We start from the raw sequence: 17,944 nt of genomic DNA, 5'->3' as shown, positions 1-17,944 counted from the left end.
TTAATATTCCAAATGCAATATGACCAGAGCCTTACACAGCCTCAGCAATACATCTCTGCTCTTGTATTTTTGCCGTCTTGAAATGAATGCTGACATTGCATTTGCCTTCCCAACTGCCAACTGAACCTGCATGTTAAAAGAATCCTGAACTGGGGCATCTTTGCACTTCAGATTTCTGAAGCCTTTCCCCATTTAGAAAATAGTCTATGCCTGTAATGCCACTTCTCGAAAGACTCTCTGTGACCTCCCAACCCCCTCAACACTGCCTGCCTTTCCACCTATCGAAATGTCATCTGCAAACTTAGCAACAACCCACTATGGACAACAATACTTTTGCCTCCCTCCATTTTAAACAGGGGCGTTATATTTGCCATTTTGTACTCCTTTGGGACCCACCCTGACTCCAGTAATTCCTGAAAGATCACCAATAACTGCATGGTTTTCTCACTTATCTCCTTCAGAACTCTGGGGGGCAGTCCATCTGGTCCATGTAATTTACCATCTTCTCGGAATTATAGAATTCCTACAGAGCGGAAAGAGGCCATTGGGTCTGCACCATCTCCGCAAAGAACATCCCACCGAGACCCAGCCCTGTACTGTTTCCCCGCAAGCTCACATTTGCCATGGCTGATCCACCTTGCCTGCATATCTTTGGACCGTGGATGGAAATCACAGCACCTGGCGGAGACCCGTGCAGACATGGGGAGAATGTACAAATTCCACACAGACCGTTCAGCTTCTCCTTTGAGATGGCCACCACACTCACTTCTGCTTCAGACTCCCTTAAAGTTCTACTACTGGTGCCTTCCAACCTGAAGACTGATGCAAAATACTTGTTCAGTTCCTCTGCCATTTCTTTGTTCCCCAACACTACTTATTTGGCCCCTCTTGAAATTTTCTTTGGATTTTCAGGGGTGTTTTACAATAACAATATCTACTTTATTGTGTTGACAAATGGATTATTTAGATCATCACAGAAACAAAAAGCAAAATTCATCAGTACTCTCAATTAACAATCATATATATATTAATATCACAATCAATGCATTTCCATCAGGTAAACACGTAGCTGGAACTTTCTAACCTGGCAGTTTTCACTTTTCATTTCTCAGATTTCACTCTCAGACAGAACAGTTGATGTTGTCACACTGTTCATTAAAAATAACATCCACTGTATTTTTCCCCATGTTGTAGCTCGTGGGCTTGTGTAACCTTAACCCATAGAGTCCATGTTCATTTTCAAGCAAGTTATTACTTTAGTGATTTCAGGTGTTACATTCAGAAGGGTACCATGCTGCAATTCGAGCCTGCAGTTTCCAGAGTAATCCCAATGTGGAAGATTTTGAAAAGTATGTAAGTTTCCCTAATTTACTTGTCTTTTAGATCCAAACTGATGAAGGCCACAGTCCAGATTTCTGTTCTTAACAAGAATGCCTATTTATTACAACTGCATAGATTCTAGCTACAGTCAGATATTTACAAACATTGGACACATATCTGTACAAATTAAAACTGTAAGCCCCCTGTAAACTCATCTTCCTGCAGACAAACATCGAGGGGAGAGGGATAAAACATGGATATTATAGGTGTAAAAAAAAGGCTAAGTAAGCTGTTCAGTGGTCCCTGTTCACAGGATTTGCGAAGATGATCTTGAGGATATAAAACAAATGAATAAATATCCCAGAGTGACTTATTTTCTATTAAAACATGTGTTGATGATATGGCATTGCTATGATCATAAAATAGAACATTGTCCAATTTCCTATGAGCATTACCGTAGTTTATATTTGTATTCTCCATGTCGGGAACATACTTAATTAGTACTTTTCTGATTAAGTGACCTTTGCTCATCTACAGTGTTCAGTTGCAAACAGCCAATATTTTATTATTCTAATTGAGTAACTTTGGTTTGGAATTTTGTCATAGGAAATGTATTTCACCTACATTACCCTGTGTAATTGTAGCCAATCCTCCATTGGCAAAGAAACACAACTACAGAAGTTAATAAAAGAAAGAAGTGCATTTATGTAGCTCATTTTATGGTCTCAGGCATAAAAAGTACTTTATAGGCAGCTAAACTACCTTTGAAATGTCGTCACTGATGTAGCATAAGAAAACCTGTTGTATTTAAAATAGTCAGAAGTAAAGAAATATGAAATAATAAAGAAAGAAGAAATAGTAAAATAGATATGAAATTATGAATGTAAAGAAATATAAAATCTTCAGCCCTTTGCGAGTGGAGACGTAGAATCAAGAGATGCAGAGTCAGTATGGAGCCTACCAGGGAGGAGGCAATTCTGGATCTGGTGTGCAACGAACCAGATTTGATCAGGGACCTTGAAGTAAAGAAGCCATTAGAGGTAGTGACAATAATATGATAATTTTTAATCAGCAATTTGAGAGGGAGAAGGGAGAATTGGAAGTGTCAGTATTGTAGTTGAAGAAAGGGAGCTATGGAGCGATGAGGGAGGAGCTGGCCAAAGTTCAATGGTTCAATACCGTAGCAGGGATGGCAGTGGAACAACAATGGCAGGTATTTCTGGATATAATGCAAAAGGTGCGGGATCAGTTCATTCCAAAGAGGAAGAAAGATCCTAAGGGGAGGCAGGGGCGGCCGTGGCTGACGAGGGAAGTTAAGGACTCTCTAAAGATAAAAGAGAAGTATAACATAGCAAAGATGAGCGGGATGCCGGAGGACTGGGAAGCTTTTAAAAAGCAACAGAAGATCACTAAAAAGGGAATACGCGGAGAAAGAAATGAGGTACGAAGGAAAACTGACCAAAAATATGAAGGAGGACAGTAAGGATAACAAAGTGTGGAGCTGGATGAACACAGCAGGCCAAACAGCATCTCAGGAGCACAAAAGCTGACGTTTCGGGCCTGGCTGAAGGGTCTAGGCCTGAAACGTCAGCTTTTGTGCTCCTGAGATGCTCTCTGGCCTGCCGTGTTCATCCAGCTCCACATTTTGTTATCTTGGATTCTCCAGCATCTGCAGTTCCAATTATCAAGGAGGATAGTAAAAGGTGTGTGGAAAAAAAAATGGTTAAGACTAGAATTGGGCCCTTGAAGACAGAAACAAGTGAATTTATTATGGGGATCAAGGAAATGGCAGAAGAGTTGAGTAGGTACTTTGGAACTGTCTTCACTCGGGAAGACACAAGCAATCCCCCAGATGTAATAATGGCTGAAGGACCTAGGGTAATGGATGAATTGAAGGGTATTTATATTAGGCAAGAAATGGTGTTGGATAGACTGTTGGATCTGGAGGCTGATAAGTCCCTGGGACCTGATGGTCTGCATCCCAGGGTACTTAAGGAGGTGGCTCTGGAAATCGTGAACGCATTGGTCATCATTTTCCAATGTTCTCTAGATTCAGGATCAGTTCCTGCGGATTGGAGGGTGGCTGATGTTGTCCCACTTTTCAAGAAAGGAGGGAGAGAGAAAACCGGAAATTATCGATCGGTTAGCCGGACGTCAGTGGTGGGAACGATGCTGGAGTGAATTATAAAAGATGAAATTACAACTCATTTGGATAGCTGTAACAGGATAGGTCAGAGTCAGCAGGAATTACGAAGGGGAAATTGTGCCTGACTAATCTTCTAGAATTTTTTGAGGATATAACTGTGAAGATGGACAAGGGAGAGCCAGTGGATGGGGTGGACCAGGACTTTCAGAAAGCCTTTGATAAAGCCCCACAGAGGAGATTAGTGAGCAAAATTAGGGCACATGGTATTTGGGGCAAAATACTGGCTTGGATTGAAAATTGGCTATCTGACAGGAAGCAAAGAGTAGTGATAAACGGGTCCCTTTCGGAATGGCAGGCGGTGACCAGTGGGCTACCACAAGGTTCAGTGCTGGGACCGCAGCTGTTTACAATATACATTAATGATACAGATGAAGGCACTAAAAGTAATACTAGCAAATTTGCCAATGACACAAAGCTGGGTGGCAGTGTGAAATGTGAGGAGGATGTTATGAGAATACAGGGTGACTTGGACAGGCTAGCTGAGTGGACGGATGCATGGCGGACGCTGTTTCATGTGGATAAATGTGTGGTTATCCATTTTGGTGACAAGAACAGGAAGGCAGATTACTATCTAAATGGAGTCAGGTTAGGTCAAGGGGGAAGTACAACAAGATCTAGGTGTTCTTGTACATAAGTCAACGAAAGCAAGCATGCATGTACAGCAGGCAGTGAAGAAAGCTAATGGCATGCTGGCCTTCATAACAAGAGGAATTGAGTATAGGAGCAAAGAGGTCCTTCTGCAGCTGTACAGGGACCTGGCTTAGAAGGCCGAGAGGGTGTCTGATTGAGACGTATAAGATTGTTAAAGGATTGGATACTCTGGAGGTAGGAAGCATGTTTCCGCTGATGTGTGAGTCCAGAACCAGAGGACACAGTTTAAAAATAAGGGGTAGGGCATTTAGAACAGAGTTGAGGGAAAACTTCTTCACCCAGAGAGCAGTGGATGTATGGAATGCTCTGCCCCAGAAGGCAGTGGAGGCCAAGTCTCTGGATAGTTTCAAGAAAGAGATGGATAGAGCTCTTAAAGACAGTGGAATCGAGGGTTATGGGGATAAGGCAGGGACAGGATACTGATTGTGGATGATCAACCATGATTATAATGAATGGTGGTGCTGGCTCGAAGAGCCGAATGGCCTACTTCTGCACCTGTTGTCTATTGTAAAAGTTAATTGTATAAGAATGATTAAGACGGTCCCATATTTCTGGTGTTGGCAGCTTGTTCAGATAGGGAAAGCAAGGTTGATCTTGATTCTGCTCCTGTTTGTGACACAGAAGCCTCTTCGAGCAACAATTCTTGCATGTTGATGGGACGTTGAAACGCAGGTAGATTATCATGATCACTTGTTGAAAATGGATAGCAGCTAGTAGTTCTCTTTCCTCTCAACCAGTGACCAGTAGGCAATGGTCAAACAACACCTAACCCAGAGGTCACAAGCTCCCCTGAGACATGATGTCAGTTGAGTCTCATGAATAACTACCTGCAGATGAGCTATCTGTAGATAAAGCATGGTATTAAATCTCACATATACTGCTCTCAACCATTTTAATCGGAGTGTTTATCACTCGTTGCATCGAAACAGATCACACAAACTGAATTGGCATCTGCACAAATACCAACATACAAGTTCCATATAGTGGCATTTTGTTTAAAGTTGTATTTATAAAATGATAGGGTGAAGTATTAATCTTCACAAATCATATTAAGATGCTACAGAAATCTATGGAAGTGAGAAATTTGTTTTTTGATTCAATACATGTGTGACAAATGACAATTCAAAGAGATCTTTGTTTCAGCTGGAGTGGGTTGTGGAGTCGGCCTCATTCGGGGCATTTAAGTGACTATTAGACAGGCATATGGATGGTAATATAAGATAGGGGTGGAGTTAGATGGACCTGAGGTTTAGGGTAAAAGTTCGGCACAACATTGTGGGCTGAAGGGCCTGTACTGATCGATGTTCTATGTACCTTTCGCTGTATTCAAATAAGTAAAGTCAGTCAGTGACGTTCTGCAACTTCCTTTTCCAGGGGTATGAGTGGAAGAATCAGAGTGCTTTCTTTGAAAATTGGCTTGACGTGACTCTACAAGGGTCATCTGGAGGAAAAATACAAGTGTCAGTACTAAATCTATCATTGCTGATACACATGTAAACTGTAGATTTAACTGTATGTAAACTTTGTTTAACAAACTAGCACACTCAATAAACTGACAAAAATTATACACCAGATGTTTACTGTATTCTCATCATCTTGTGATGTATGGTGAGGATGCAAGTGAGAAGGCACTCTGCCAGTAAGTTTTAATTGAGGCAAAGTTGCCTCATTACTGAAGTCATTTATGCTGTAAATGAGGGAGAACAGTGATGTGTATATCCCAGATAATAAAATGTGAGGCTGGATGAACACAGCAGGCCCAGCAGCATCTCAGGAGCACAAAAGCTGATGTTTCGGGCCTCGACCCTTCATCTGATGAAGGGTCTAGGCCCGAAACGTCAGCTTTTGTTCTCCTGAGATGCTGCTGGGCCTGCTGTGTTCATCCATCCTCACATTTTATTATCTTGGATTCTCCAGCATCTGCAGTTCACTGATACAATGTGTATATCCCATGCATTATGTTCCTATTATTGAGTGTGTGTTTTTTGCGTGTGTGGACCTATTGATCGACTGGAATTTTTGATTATTCAGCTCATTCCTGGTACCACAGGTGCTGTTTAACAAAAGGTTTGCTGTATTAGTATATTTCTGTATTTAGTCACTGCCACGATGAGTGTTAAGTCATAACTTGGTCTGTGCAGAATCTGCACAGTGCATTCCTGCTGGATAAATGATGCGCTACATATGTATGATGCTATTGTTTCTCAAAGGCACTAACCTTAGCAGCTGCTTTTGTGACCAATAATGTTTTTATCATTCGCACTGGGAAAAATATTTGGAAGTGCTGTATGACTCTACTGCTCACTTGCAGCAGTGATAACGCTGAATGTGAGGTAATGTTTTAGCCCATTTGTTGTTCTGTTGGTCAGCAATGTATCTCACAAACTAATGGGCATATTTCATTGAAAGCTGGTACGTACGGGTATGGTCCAAGGAAGAACTGATGAGTTTTTGACAGATCCAGATTTATTTCTCTATTTTTTAAAGCAACAGTTAAAATTGGTCGGATAGGCAAATGATCATCTTTCTGGAATATTATTGATTGATTTAGAATGTTGTGGATTGTGTCAGCCCTGACAGTAGAATTTGTCATAACTATCAAAATATGAGCAGATTTTTGAGAGCAGATTATCAAGTTGGCCTGAAGCTTTCTCAGTGAGATGGAAGCTTTTAATAAAAGGATTTATTTTGTCGGCCTTGCATTTACAAAGAATCAGTCAAGTGGAGAAATGCCTCAAAGAAAAGCTGTGTAATTATAGACTCATGGATGTTTTTTGCACAGGAGGAGGCCGTGCGGTCCGTAGTTCCTGCACTGCTCAACAAAGATCTGTCTACATTGAACTCACAGTACATTGCTTTCCGTTTTGATTGTTTGGCTCATAGCCCTGGAGCCTACGGCAACACAAGTGAATATCTAAATACTTAAATATTCAGACACTTTCCGAATCAGCCACACTTTCAGTCAGTGAGCTCAGGACTCCCACCACACTGGGAAAATAGGTTCTCCTTAACTCCCCTCTTAGCTTTCTACCTGTGCACTTCAATCTATGCCCCCTGTGTATTGACATGTCTACGAATGGAAAAAGCAGCTTCCAGTTATCCTTTCTATGCCCTTCAAAATCTTAAACATCTTTACCAGTTCCCCTTGTCTGCTTCAATCTTGGCATCGGTCAGATGGGCAGGTCAGTGGCAGATTGATATAGCCTGAAGAAGGATTAAGATAAGAGAGTACTTAATGTGGCAAAGCCTGTCGTGCCCGATGGAAGTCAGCAACAGCAGTCAGCAGTGAAGTCCACTTGCAAGGATGGGCGGGCCTTAGCCCAGCGCAGGGGAATACGAACCGTCATGGGGGAAGCCTCGTTCAGAGTGTCTGAAAACTCGTGGCTTAAGAAAGGACTGTAATGTTTGACTTTTTAAACTTTTGTTTTTATTTTTCTACCGTTATACTGAGAAGACTGTAGTGCTGAACTTTTTAACGTATTCAATTATTTCTATAACATAGAGCATGGAACGGTAGAGCTCAGTACAGGTCCTTCGGCCCACGATGTTGTCCCAAACTATTACCCTCATCCTAAGGTCTGTCTCACCTCCACCACTACCTTATACTGTCATCCATGTACTTGTCTAATGGCCGATTAAATGCCCCTAATGAGGCCGACTCCACTACCCTCTCCGGCATTGCGTTCCACTCCCCTATGACTGAGTAAAGAAGGATGGATAAATTTTCTACATTTGCAACTGAAATTTCGTACCGAGGTACTTTGTACCTGAGATGGCACCGTCTGAGGTGGCATTGCACTCTTGTACCCTGTATTGAATATGTGTGATAATAAAACCTAAGTCTAAATCTAATGCATAGCAGGACACTGGGAAGCTTAGAGGAGAAAAGGGATCCTAGGGTGCTTGTTCATAAATTCCTGAAGGGGTCAGGTCAGGCTAGTAAGGGTTGTTACAAAGACATATGGGACATGTCCCTTTATCAGATGGTAAGAGTGGAGAGGTCATTTTGTGCTGTTTAAAAGTTTGGTTAGGCCACAGCTGGAGTTGTGTGTGGCATTTTGGTCACCACCCATCAGGAAGGATGTGATTGCACTGGAGGGAATGAAAAGGATGTTGCATATGTTGGAGCATTTTAGCTGTGAAGAAAGGCTGGAAAAATTCAGATTATTTTCTGTGAAGCAGAGAAGTTTTCGGGGTTGAGTGGAGGTCCTGATAGAGGCATATAAGATTATGAGAGGTAAAGATAGGTTGAGTAGAAAGCATTGTTCCCCTTAGTTAAACCATCAATAACGGTAGGGCATAATGTTAAAGAGAAACACGGGAAATTTAGTGGAGGTTTGAGGAAAATCGTTTTCATCCAGAGTGTGGTAAAGGTCTGGAATGCATTGCCTGGGAGGGAAGTTGAAACAGGAAACCTCACACCCTTTGAAAAGTACTTGGATGAGCACTGTAATGGCATAATATTTTTGAGAATGGTCTAGTGTGTAAAAATGGGACTAGTATATGTCGCAGTGTGTTTTTAGAGGTACAGCCTTAGTGGGCCGTAGGACCTCTTCTCTACGATATGATTCCATGAGAACCCCCAGCCCAGGCAGCATCTTGGTTTTTTCAGTAATGTCCAGGATCACACCCTTCATAGTGTGATCCCTTGCCTTGTTAGCCCTCCCGAGTTCGTCAGCTCACACTTTTCCTGGTTGAGTTCCAATTGCTGTGTCCAGCTGACCAGTGTGCTGATCTCCTCCTGAAGTTTATTCTTTCTGTCTGTCAACCAATTTTGGGTCCAGTGTACCACTTTGCCTTTGATCCCATGGCTGTTATTTACATGACCATTCCGTCGATATCCTCCTCACTAAATTAGTCATTCGCTAGCAACACGGTCATACACTCTGTGTTTAAGCTGAAATGATGAATCTCGTTGACAAATTTCAAGGGCCCTTGTGGCAAGCCCTGCACAACCCCACTCAAAGCAAACATTCTGTCAAGTAGATATCCCTCTACCATCAATCACCCTGTGCTCTCTGCCTCAGCCAGTTTTGGCTCCAGCGTGCGTCTTTGCCTTTGATCCCGTTGACTGTTGCTTTCTTGATCAGTCTGCCAAGGAGGACTTACCAAGTCCACATCAAATGCATAAGTTCATCAACACTCCAACATCTCCTCAAAAAAGGATCAAATTTCTGAAACGTGACCTCATCTTAACAAATCCATACTGACAATCCCTGATTAGTTCATGGAAGTACATTCTACCCCTAAGAATGCCTCTTTATAGCTTCTCCAGTGCTGAGATTATTCTGTCTGGCCTTTAATTTCCTGGTCTGTTCCTCTCTCCATTTGTTCATCGTAGGACAATGTTCATCGTCCTTCATGACTTCACGTGTGATTGACAAGGGTTTGAAAATTGCTGACAGGGGCCCAAATATCTCCTCCCTCCCTTCCCTTGCTCGCTGGTATACATTTCAGTTCGGCCTGCAGATGTATCCACTTTTAAATTTGCTAAACCAGCTGCATCTTCCGATGTCTAAACTTCTGATGTTCCTAGGTCCTCTGCCCTGATATCTATACTTGCAGTGTCCTTTTCCATTGTAAAGATTGACACAAAATATTCATTGAGGACAGTGCCCATGTTTTCCAGGTCCACACAAAGATTATCTCTGTGAAAAGAACGAGGAGATATTCGAGAGGTTTGAGATTTACAATCAAGAAAGAAATTGACAAAATGACTTCCTTGGAGAATCATACAACATACATTGTCCATTGGTGCCAAGAAACAGAAGTTTTTGTTTCCACAGTTGTTTGCAAATAGCCAATCAAGATCATAAAATAATGTTTTAACATAATTTACAAAGCAAGGCAATTGAGGAAGATGTATTGGATGTATTGAACTCTTAACTACCTCCCTTAAGTTTAGGAATATCAAGTGTTTTCTTATGGATAACTTTTGCAGACCTCTCCAAACAAGGAGCTGAACCCACAGATTTATGTGACCAACGAAGCCTGAGCCTTTTGCTTCACAATGCAGTCCAGATCCCTCGGCAGCTGGGTGAGGTACCTTCATTTGGAGGCAGCAACATTGAACCAAGTGTCCGCAGTTGCTTCCAACATGTAAGTGTGCTCTGCACCACTTCAGAAGGTCAAGCGGGTCTACTTGCCAGTATGAATTTTGTGCTCATTTTCAGTTTGAATTAGTTCCAGAGGCCAACATGTACCACCACTAATCCAAGGCTATCATGTTTATAAATAGTCAATGTTTTTAATCATTAATTTAATAAAAACGATGTCAGAAACCCCAATGATAGTGTATTAGATATGTCTGAGGATAGCGGATGTAAACTTGACATAATTAATCATGCAGCTGATCTTTTATTTTCTTCTAGGGCCAGAACAAACCAGAGATTGATGTTAAACACTTTGTAGAGTGGATGAGATTGGAGCCTCAGTCCATGGTGTAGCTGCCTGTTCGACACCGTGTGGCAGCTGCTGAAACTGCAAAACATCAGGCTAAGTGTAACATCTGCAAAGAGTACCCACTCGTAGGTTTCAGGTGAGATGTGCAAACCAGCAGAAAGTTAGAGGGAGTTAGTTTTTAAAGAAAGTTTTTACTTTAGATGTTCTATTAGAAACTCCATCAGTCAACAACACAACTGAGATCATCACAAAACCCGAACAAATTCATGGTCCAGAGAAGTAATTGGGACAAATTAAGTATCAACTTCTTTACCTTAATTTTTTGTGAGAGGTGAGTGCTGCATGCTTTTGGTATTTTGTTCGCAGTTGCATTGATCACAGACACTGTGGGTCAGAACGGATTGTGACTCGACTTCCGGTTGGTTCTGTAATTTGCAATTATTGGGAATTTACAGAAAGGCCTTTTTATTAGTCTTGTAATCAGTGTGTGTGCATCCTATGAAAGTGATTGCTGTGTTGTCACTAAATGATCGATAAAACCTCTTGTCCATAACTAGTAAATTAAATTGCAGATTTGGACAGGATTTCTAAGGGGTAAATTGAACCTTTTTGGTTAACTATTCTCCTACATTTCTAAGATTGGCCATCTTGGAGAAGGTGCGTGTTACTGCCATTGATCTGATCAAACAACTCTCTGTCTAAGAAGAACTGGAGTGAGAGCCCAACTGTGGATGAAACTATGACTGCCGTAACTAAATCAAGAGCAACAGCGGCCCGGAGTCAATTGAATTCCATCTGAAGCTTGAGGAATGGTGGCCTAACTCTGAAGGCCAAGATCTGTTAGCTTTTCATGGACTATGAGGAACAGGGTAGGATTTCACAGAATCTTTAAGATGCCATATCTTGTACAAAACTGAAGGAGAAATGTCAGATTGCTCAAAGAACCGTGAGATCACCAGCCTTTGCATTGCTGGGAAGATTCTGGCAAGGTTACTTCTGAATAGGTTTATACCACCATGGCAAATGAAAACCTTCCATGCGAAGGGAACTTTGTGAAAATGTTGGAGAGAGACAGAGCAGGACCAATTTACAATAACGATTCCAGGGTTGAGATATCTCATTATGAAAATTGATTAGTGGAATTGGGACAGCTTTCCTCGAAGATGCTGAGATTTAGAAGAGATTATTTTGAATCTTGCAAAATCATTTGAGGTCTGGTCAGAGTAGACGAGGGGAAGACTTTGCTACTTGTGACAGAATTGAGAATAAGATACAGAGGTTTGAAGTGATTGACTAAAGAAGTAACTGCAGTGTAAGAAATAGCTTTATCACAGTCTATAGAATGCATTACCTAGAGGAGGCAGTTTCAGTAAAAGATGCAAGAAAGCATTAGTTGATTAATTAAAGAGAAATAATGTGCAGGTTAAGGAAAAGGCACTAATTTGTGATATGTATTTGGAAAGCTAGTTCAAACATGATGGACCAAATGGCTTCCTTTTACTGTGGTTTGGACTTAAAATTACTTTAAAGTAAAGTGTAATTGGCTCTGGGACACGGCGGAAAAGGGTGAGGTAAACAGGACGTGAGTGATTGGAGACTTGACAGTTCGAGGGACAGATAGGAGATTTTGTAGCCGCAATCAGGAATCCAAACACAGAACTTGCATGAAAGAACAAAGAAGAGGAATAGATTCAGTTGCCCCGAGCGAAGAGTGTGACCACACCTTCACCCGCTGTTGGAGAATCTGCCTGATATGAATGAACCAACCACCAATAGGTCCGCAACCAATAAGCACAACTTTCCTCGCGTGTTCATCCAGTGAGAAGCACCAAGAGGAAGGCAGCCTTTTTCCTACATTTTGTAAGCTTGACCATTTGGGAAGAGAGCCCCCCCCCTCTCTGACATTCTGTTCTCTAAAGATCAAATGTATTGGTTTCTGATGTTGCGTGAGGCCAGTGAACTTCCACAATTCTACCACACTGTTGCTTCCAAATCTATTTCTTTCCTTACCATCTTCTCATGTTTCATCTTCTCAATCTACCGTCTGTCTGTATTTCTTCCGAATGTCGTTCAGAAAAGTAATTCCTTTCATCCCTTTAACTTCCAAATTATGTTTGTTCCTCACGGAAACTGGTATACTGCTTCACTTTATCTATTGCCTTGAAAATTCTGGACTAATCTGTAATTGACAGTGAGTTTCCTGTTAGCAGTGCTATTTACAAGGGGATTAACTGAACTTAACCACTTCAGTGCATAATTTAATATTGCCTTGCATATCTCCAAAAATTTTAAGAGCCTGCTGTTTGTACTTTTATGTTGGTTTTCATGGCTATTTAGTTTCTGCTCACACATTTGAGTGCTTGCTGAGTCTCAGAGTTTGGCTTCATGACAGGAATCCTGAAGGCAATATCCTCTGTTTTGCACCATCTCATCGTATTGATGACCTACATTCTGTATGCAGTTCTATCCATTCATCTGTTGATAATTTCACACTACATTGATCAAGTCCTTCCATTTCATTAGAACATTTTCCATTCTTGCAAGGGATTTGGCTATCACTGGTGAAGTTATCATTTGTTGTCCTTCACTAATTGCCGTTGAACTGAGTGGATGGCTGGGAGGGTGGTTCAGAGCTACCTACATTGCTGTGGCTCTGCAGCCACATGTAGATCAGATGGTGTAAGGATGATCGAATACTCCCCGAAAGGACATGAGTGAATCGGATGGGTTTTTACCAACATTTGTTGATAGTTTCATGATAGCGTTGCTGGAAATAACTTTTAGTTCTGGGTATTTTTTAATGAAATGTAAATTTGACCAGTTACAGTGTTGGAACATGAACCTACATTCTCCAGAGCATTTAGCTCAATGATATTGCCACTATACCACTGTGTCTCAGCCATTATTGCAGTTTATTTCTTCGCTATTTCTTCTCTTTCCCTGGAGTACTTCCCTTCTGCTGTCTGAGCTGAAAATGTGTGTCCTCCTCCTTCAGTGTTGCCTTTACAGCTTCACATGTTACAATCGCTGCTCGTCAGATTTACCTTTTCCAGGAAGATTCTGGCAAGGTTACTTCTAAATAGGTTTATGCCACCATGGCAGATGAAAACCTTCCATACTATGGGAACGTTGCAGAGCAGAAGCAATTTAAATAATTCCAGGGATGGGATATCCCATTATGAAAATTGACTGGGGGAGTTGGGACAGTTTTCCTCGACTTACCTAGCATTTGCTTCTCCCCACATAATTTTGCCGTTTCTTCAAAATAAAAAAAAATACATAATTTAACTACTTAACTTGCATTCCTTGGATGGTTGAAAATATCCAAACAAAAATGAACATTTCTCTTACTTCTTGTTCTTCCTTTATAGGTGCCGCAGCCTCAAACACTTAAATTATGACATCTGCCGAAGCTGTTTCTTTTCGGGACGCACATCCAAGGGGCACAAGTTACATTACCCAATGGTGGAGTACTGCACTTCAGTGAGTAATACATTGTTCCACTTGATAGAATTGTTCCGATCTGTGGAAACTTAGGGATTTAACCATTTAAATACAATCTGCCCTCAAAGTTGAAGTAGTTTGCGAAAATGATAAAAGGCCAACAGCTTAAATCAGGCTTCAATACCAGAAATACAATGTTGTGCAGAAGCTCTTTGAGGTCAAGTTGAGGCTCAAGGAGGGATATGTCATCACGCCCACCCTTTTCTCCAGCTTTGTCACCACCATTCTTAATCTCATCAAGAACAAGCTTCCCAGTGGCCTGGACAGGATGGATGGAAAACCTTTTCACCTCAACCAGTTAAAATCACAGAAGAAAATGACACTGACCTCGCTTATGGAACTTCAGTATGTGGTTCACAATGTCATTTCCACTCGCAGAAGTCTTCAAATCTCCCTTAAGGCCTTTGTAGAAGTATACTGAAGAATTAGCCTCAACCTTAAATTTGCCACCCAGGTTGATGGGGTTGTTAGGAAGGCATACCGTGTGTTAGGCTTCATTGGTAGAGGGATTGAGTTTCGGAGCCATGAGGGCATGTTGCAGCTGTACAAAACTCTGGTGCAGCCGCACTCGGAGTATTACGTACAGTTCTGGTCGCCGCATCATAGGAAGGATGTGGAAGCGTTGGAAAGGGTGCAGAGGAGATTTACTAGGATGTTGCCTGGTATGGAGGGAAGGCGTTATGAGGAAAGGCTGAGGGACTTGAGGCTGTTTTCGTTCGAGAGAAGAAGATTAAGAGGCGACTTAATAGAACCATACAAGATGATCAGAGCGTGAGATAGGGTGGACAGTGAGAGTCGTTTGGCTCGGATGGCCATGTTTGACACGGTGGGGCATAGCTTTAAATTGAGGGGTGATAGATATAGGACAGAAGCCAGAGGTAGATTCTTTACTCAGAGAGTAGTAACGGCATGGAATGCCCTGCCTGCAACAGTAGTAGACTTGCCAACTTTAAGGGCATTTAAATGGTCGTTGGATAAACATATGGATGATAATGGAATAGTGTAGTTTTGATGGGCTTCAGGTTGGTTTCACAACATCAAGGCCGAAAGGGCCTGTACTGCGCTGTTATGTTCTGTGTTCGAACCTCAAGATGACTCAAATCCTTTACCAATCTGTCAAGTTGTGGCCCATCTTTTCATCAAAATTAATAGAGAAATCCTCCCAAATGTAGAACATTTCCCTTAGATGGGACGCTCTCTCTCTTTTAAGGCTGACATCGATACAGAGATTCTAACATTACGTCCAATCTGCGAGTGGCACCTTTGGACTCCTAAGGATGAGAATGCTCAATTGAGACATCTGTGCTGATCGCAAGATCCTTGAGTTCAAGGCATGCATCGTTCAGCCTCTTCTATATGACTGTGAAACCTGGATAACATAGAGCTGCCACTTCAAGACCCTTTCAGCACAGTTTTATCATGGATTCTCCACATCAGCTAGGAGGAAAAACCTCCTAGCATCAGCATTGATGCCATGATGATTTGAAACAAACCCCATTGGGCTGGCCATGTACTTTGGATGCCTAAGTTATGACTACCAAAGTAAATTTTTGCCAACTCAAGGAAGGCAGCTGATTAAGAAGTAAAAGGAAGCATTTCAAAGACCTTGAAATGCTCCTTCAAGAAATACTACATCGAGGTCAAAGTATGGGATATCCCCATTCAGAAGAAACCAACTTGGTGAATCTCCTGTATGAAGGCACATAATTCTTCAACAGCACCAGACAAGAAGTTGAAGTGTGGGAAAGGAACTGGAGAAAGGAATGCTGGTGTTCTCAAGGCCAAGACCACTTCCATCACACGGAAAGACCTCCTAAACATGTGGTCAGATATGTGGCTCTAGTTGAGGCTAATCAACCCGCACAGAGCTCATGTGATATGGCACCTGTGATATGGAATTTCCAAGCTGGGCAATCATACTCATCAGCCAGTGATGGCTCTTAATATTGTGCAGAATGTGATTTGATCACAAATGAGTACTGTGTGTAGCTTTGAGCATTGCCACAGAAAGACCAGGTTTTATAGAATAATGAGAATGGTGCTGCATGAGAAACTGGAATTAGGAGGAGATAGGTGATACTTAATTGTTATTTGTTTCTGGGCCATTAGCATCGCTAACTGGGCCAGCATTTACTTCCCATCCTTAGTTACCCTTGTAATTGGTGAATCAATGTAGCCCATGTGCTGTAGGTAGACTCAGTCAGTCAGTCAGGGGCGAATTTCCAGGACTTTGACCCAGTGGTAGTGAAAGAACAGCAATATATTTCCAAGTTGAGATGGTGAGTGGCTTAGACAGGGTGTTGTAGGTGGTGCTGTTCCCATATATCTGTTACGCTTGCCGTTGTAGTTGAAATTTGTCATAGGTTTGGAAAGTCCTATCTCAGGATCTTTTGCAGATTTCTCAGTGCATCTCATAGATGGTGCACACTGCTGCTATTGAGCACTGCAGGGAGGAGGCTGCTTTTTCCTGGATGGTGTCGAACTTCTTGAGTGCTTTCACAGCTGCACCCATCTAGGCAAGTGGGGATTATTCCACCATTCTTCTGACTTGTTCCATGTAGCTGGTAGACAGGCTTGGGGAATCAGGAGGTGAGTCACTTGATGCAGTAATCGGAGCTTTGGGCCTGCTCTAGTAGCCACTGCATTTAAATAGGAAGTCCAGTTGAATTTCTGTTCAGTGGTAAAACCCGGGATTTTGATAGCGGACAATTCAGTGATGGTGACACCTTTGAATGTCAAGGGACAATTTATGGATTTTCTCTTCCTGGAGATGGTCATTACCTGGTATTTGTGTAGTATAAATGCGACTTGCCAATTACCAGCCCAAGCCTAGACATCGTTCTGGCCTTGTTGCATTTGGACATGGACAGATTCAGTATCTGAGGAGTGGTGAATGATGCTGAATATTCTGCTATCCCTGGTGAACATCCCCACTTCTGAGCTTATGATGGAGAGATGATGGGATAAATCAGCTGAAGATGGTTAGGCTTCGGACTGTACCCTCAGGACCTCCTGCAGGTGACTTCCAACAGAAGGCCAATCATGAGAGGCGATGACCTAATGGTATTATGACTAGACTATTATTCCAAACACTCAGGTAATGTTCTGAGGACCTGGTTCAAATTCCACCATGGCACATAATGGAATTTAAATTCAATGAAAATCTGGAATTAAGCGTCTAATGATGATCGTAAATCCATTGCCAATTGTCGGAAAAACCCATCTGATTCACTTATGTTCTTCAGGGAAGGAAACTGCGTGGCCTGCTGTGGCCTACATGGAACTCCAGATATCAGTTGGGCAATTTGGGATGGGCAATAAAAGCTGGTCTAACCAGCAATTACCTCTTTCCGATTAAAGAATGAAAAAATATCGTCCTCTGTACAGATATTATTCCAACCAGTGGTGAGTTTCTGCTGGATTCCCACCAGCTCCAGTTATGCGAGCGCTCTTTGATGCCACACTCGGTCAAATGTAGCCATCCTTAGCTCACCTCGAGAATTCAACTCTTTTGACCATGTTTGAACAAAAGCTGTAATGAAATCAGGAACTGATGAGGTGGCAGAATTGAGGATCTTGTACAGGGATCCGAGGGATGTGGCATATCGAGATTTCCAGAAAGAATTTGACCAGTTGCTGCATAAAAAAGTGAACCAGAAGGTTAGATCCAAGGGGATTAAGGGTAGAATATTGGTTTGAATAAAGGGCTGGCTAACTGACAGAAAGCTGAGTGTCAGGATAAATGAGTCTTTGCCTGGATGGTGAATTGTTACTGGTGGGTTGCTGCGGGGTTCAGGTCTCTGACCTGAACTATTTGTAACGTATACAAATGATATGTAAGCAGAGACAAAATGTAACATA

General features: G+C 42.0%; 1 protein-coding gene across 1 annotated transcript in view; it reads left to right on the top strand.

Annotated features, from left to right (window-relative positions):
- The window catches only part of LOC132207879 (utrophin-like), a 149,776-nt gene extending 135,714 nt beyond the window's left edge, over nt 1–14,062 (top strand). The window contains exons 4-6 of the mRNA XM_059643724.1: nt 10,119–10,276; nt 10,549–10,715; nt 13,951–14,062. Coding sequence (XP_059499707.1) covers nt 10,119–10,172 — 54 coding nt within the window. The 3' untranslated portion in view covers nt 10,173–10,276; nt 10,549–10,715; nt 13,951–14,062. The remainder of the gene's footprint in view (nt 1–10,118; nt 10,277–10,548; nt 10,716–13,950) is intronic.
- The last annotated feature ends 3,882 nt before the right edge of the window (nt 14,063–17,944 follow it).

Source organism: Stegostoma tigrinum, unplaced genomic scaffold (assembly GCF_030684315.1).
Source record: "Stegostoma tigrinum isolate sSteTig4 unplaced genomic scaffold, sSteTig4.hap1 scaffold_193, whole genome shotgun sequence".
In the NCBI taxonomy this organism is placed as follows: Eukaryota; Metazoa; Chordata; class Chondrichthyes; order Orectolobiformes; family Stegostomatidae; genus Stegostoma; species Stegostoma tigrinum.
This window is presented reverse-complemented; position numbering and strand designations above follow the sequence as displayed.